Here is a 2,569-nt window from a genome sequence, read left to right on the forward strand (position 1 = left end):
CTCCTCTCTTCTATGCATGTGCACCTGGAAGGGTAAATCTAATAGGTAATTAAATATAGATATTTAGAAACTTACGATACAAAAAGCCTGTGAAGGATTTTTATTCACTGAATTGAATGACTGTAAACTAGTGATAGTTAATGAGGCATCTTGAAGCGTTTCCACACATTGTCAAACTGCATTGATTCTGTATCACACAATACTGACACCTGCTGGACATTTAAAGACACTACAGGCGGGCTTATTTGACAGACTGAACTGAATCGATTTGATGACCTAATACAATGATATCATTGAAGTTATTGTAGGTTATATTGTATTATTTCATATCTATCTTTGATATTTTAAGATACAGCCAATAAATAATGTGAACATTCAATTCAGTTTATTTCTATAGCACCAATTCACTACACACATCATCTCAAGGCACTTTACAGTTCACCAGATGATACAGTAAAATTGATTCAGTTTTCTATCTAAGGAAAACCAGTAGATTGGATTGACTCGAAGGCAATCCCTCACACTAAGCATGCTTGTAGCGACAGTGGAGAGGAAAAACTATCTTTGAACAGGAAGAAACCTCCAGCGGAACCAGGCTCAGTGTGAAGGACCATCTGCTGAGGCCGACTGGGGTTCAAGGAGACAGAAGCAGACATAGAAAAAGAAGAGAAAGGACATATAACATGAAAATTTAGGGGGAAATGTGAATGAGGATGCTTGTGGATTTTTAAATCATAATTTAAAAACAATAAGCAAAGTATAAAACAGTAGATAAACTAAAAGTCAATTTGAAATTAACTGTAATTCAGATAAGTTGAGTGATAACTGAGAGGAACAGGATGACACAACAAGAATTTTTTTTTTTTTTTTAGCAGATGCATCATGTTGACAGAAACGTTTTTCAACACAGTTTAGTGAGTCAATCAGTTAGAAACAACTCCTGTATCGGTCACATGACTTTCTTGAAACCACACACTCACCGATACAGTGTTTTGCTCTACGGGCTCCACGCATCGGCATTGCTGGACCCATCAGTACTGTAAACTGACCAAACCACATTAAATAGTTTAGCTTCTTAAGTTGGTAAATGTCTCTTTTTAGTGCCTCATAATGGATTTAATTCTCTCAATATCATCTTACTTTTTTTTAATGTAAAAATCTCAAACTTTAGTACAATGCTCTAGATTGTCTGAAAAACAAAAATCAGAATTGTTAAGTCGAAGGACAATGATAAATATTAGACTATTGTTAGGTTTATTCAATGATGATTATAAAATTAATGTGAGCTTATGAAACATTTGTGCAAGCGGATGCTCCACTCCTGTCTCATGATTCAGTCAGGAGACCATCCTGCCTTGTCATTCTGATGGAGCATCTTGTCTTTATGAACTGATCAGTTGTTCTGTCAGAACAATACTCTGTTTGTAACCATGTGTCATGTTCTGTTAATAAAAGATGGCTGCAGGGGGGGGATTCGGAGAAGGAAAGCTTGAAGTTGGGTTGGACGTTTCCTTCCGCTCCTGCAGAAGCTGCTTGAATCTCTTTCCTGTGTACACTCAATTTCTATTTATTTGCAAACCTACATTTTCTGAATCTAACAACTATATGGAGCTTTAAAGCTTTTCTCTGTAGCTCTGACCGTTTGCTTTGGTGTCCAGCGTAAAAGGAAACCCTCATTACATTCTAGGGTCTCTTGCAGCCCTCAGAACTTTTGGATTTGAATCAGTACTTTTAAAGACATAACATCACAATTATTCAGTTTAATTAACTCCATAAATGTGTTATGTTGTATTATCCTCACTGAACAGGGGAGCACATCGACTACTGCGGTTATTCAGTCCTGCCAATGGCTATTGAGCAGAGCATCCTGGCAGCCGTGTCGGTGAACAACTCCGGGATGATCCAGCTGGCAAACACTAATGCTCAGTACCAGTAGGATACCTATAAATTCTACACTTCTATTTAATCTAAAATACTATAATGTTTATAAAGACAGCTGCTGTTTTATTATAAGGATTTATTGTCTGATAATTGCAGGGATTTCAAAGTGTCATGCTCAGAAGAGATCATCATAGACAGAGAAAATCCAAAGTGGTATTTTTATTTTCTCTGCGGTGTTAAAGGTATCCAGGTAAGCTGTGTCAGCGAAGGTCATGTCTGAAATAAATAAAGCTTTAAGTGTATATGTGTATGTACTGGGGAAATGATTGGTATCGTAGAGTATTATATGTTGACGTGTTTGTCTTGTTTTGTTTTTTTTTACCAGGAGAAGTTTGGGATCACTCGTTTAGCTGGGATGTCCTGTGTTGTGGATGGAACCATTCCTCCCAGTTCCGGTCTCTCCAGTTCAAGCGCCTTAGTTTGTTGTTCAGGCCTCTTGACTATGGAGGCGAACCAAAAGTCTCTTTCTAAGGTAAAAATAATCCAACTGTTTTCAATTCAATTCTGTTTATTTCTATAGCGCCAATTTACAACACGTCGTCTCAAGGACCTTTATCATTCAACCAGATCATCCAGTCAGATTCATTCAAAGTTTTCTATCAAAGGAAAACCAGCTGATTGCATCGAC

At 37.3% G+C, this 2,569-nt stretch overlaps 1 protein-coding gene across 1 annotated transcript in view; it reads left to right on the top strand.

Moving 5' to 3' along the window:
• Window positions 1–5: 5 nt before the first annotated feature.
• Window positions 6–2,569, top strand: part of galk2 (galactokinase 2) — a gene marked incomplete at its 5' end in the record, with an annotated part of 13,208 nt that continues 10,644 nt past the window's right edge. Inside the window, 4 exons of the mRNA XM_015378982.1 lie at window positions 6–45; window positions 1,809–1,932; window positions 2,038–2,131; window positions 2,267–2,413. Of these exons, the coding sequence (XP_015234468.1) occupies window positions 6–45; window positions 1,809–1,932; window positions 2,038–2,131; window positions 2,267–2,413 (405 nt within the window). The remainder of the gene's footprint in view (window positions 46–1,808; window positions 1,933–2,037; window positions 2,132–2,266; window positions 2,414–2,569) is intronic.

This window comes from Cyprinodon variegatus, unplaced genomic scaffold (assembly GCF_000732505.1).
Source record: "Cyprinodon variegatus isolate N-32 unplaced genomic scaffold, C_variegatus-1.0 Scaffold183, whole genome shotgun sequence".
NCBI classification, from domain to species: domain Eukaryota; kingdom Metazoa; phylum Chordata; class Actinopteri; order Cyprinodontiformes; family Cyprinodontidae; genus Cyprinodon; species Cyprinodon variegatus.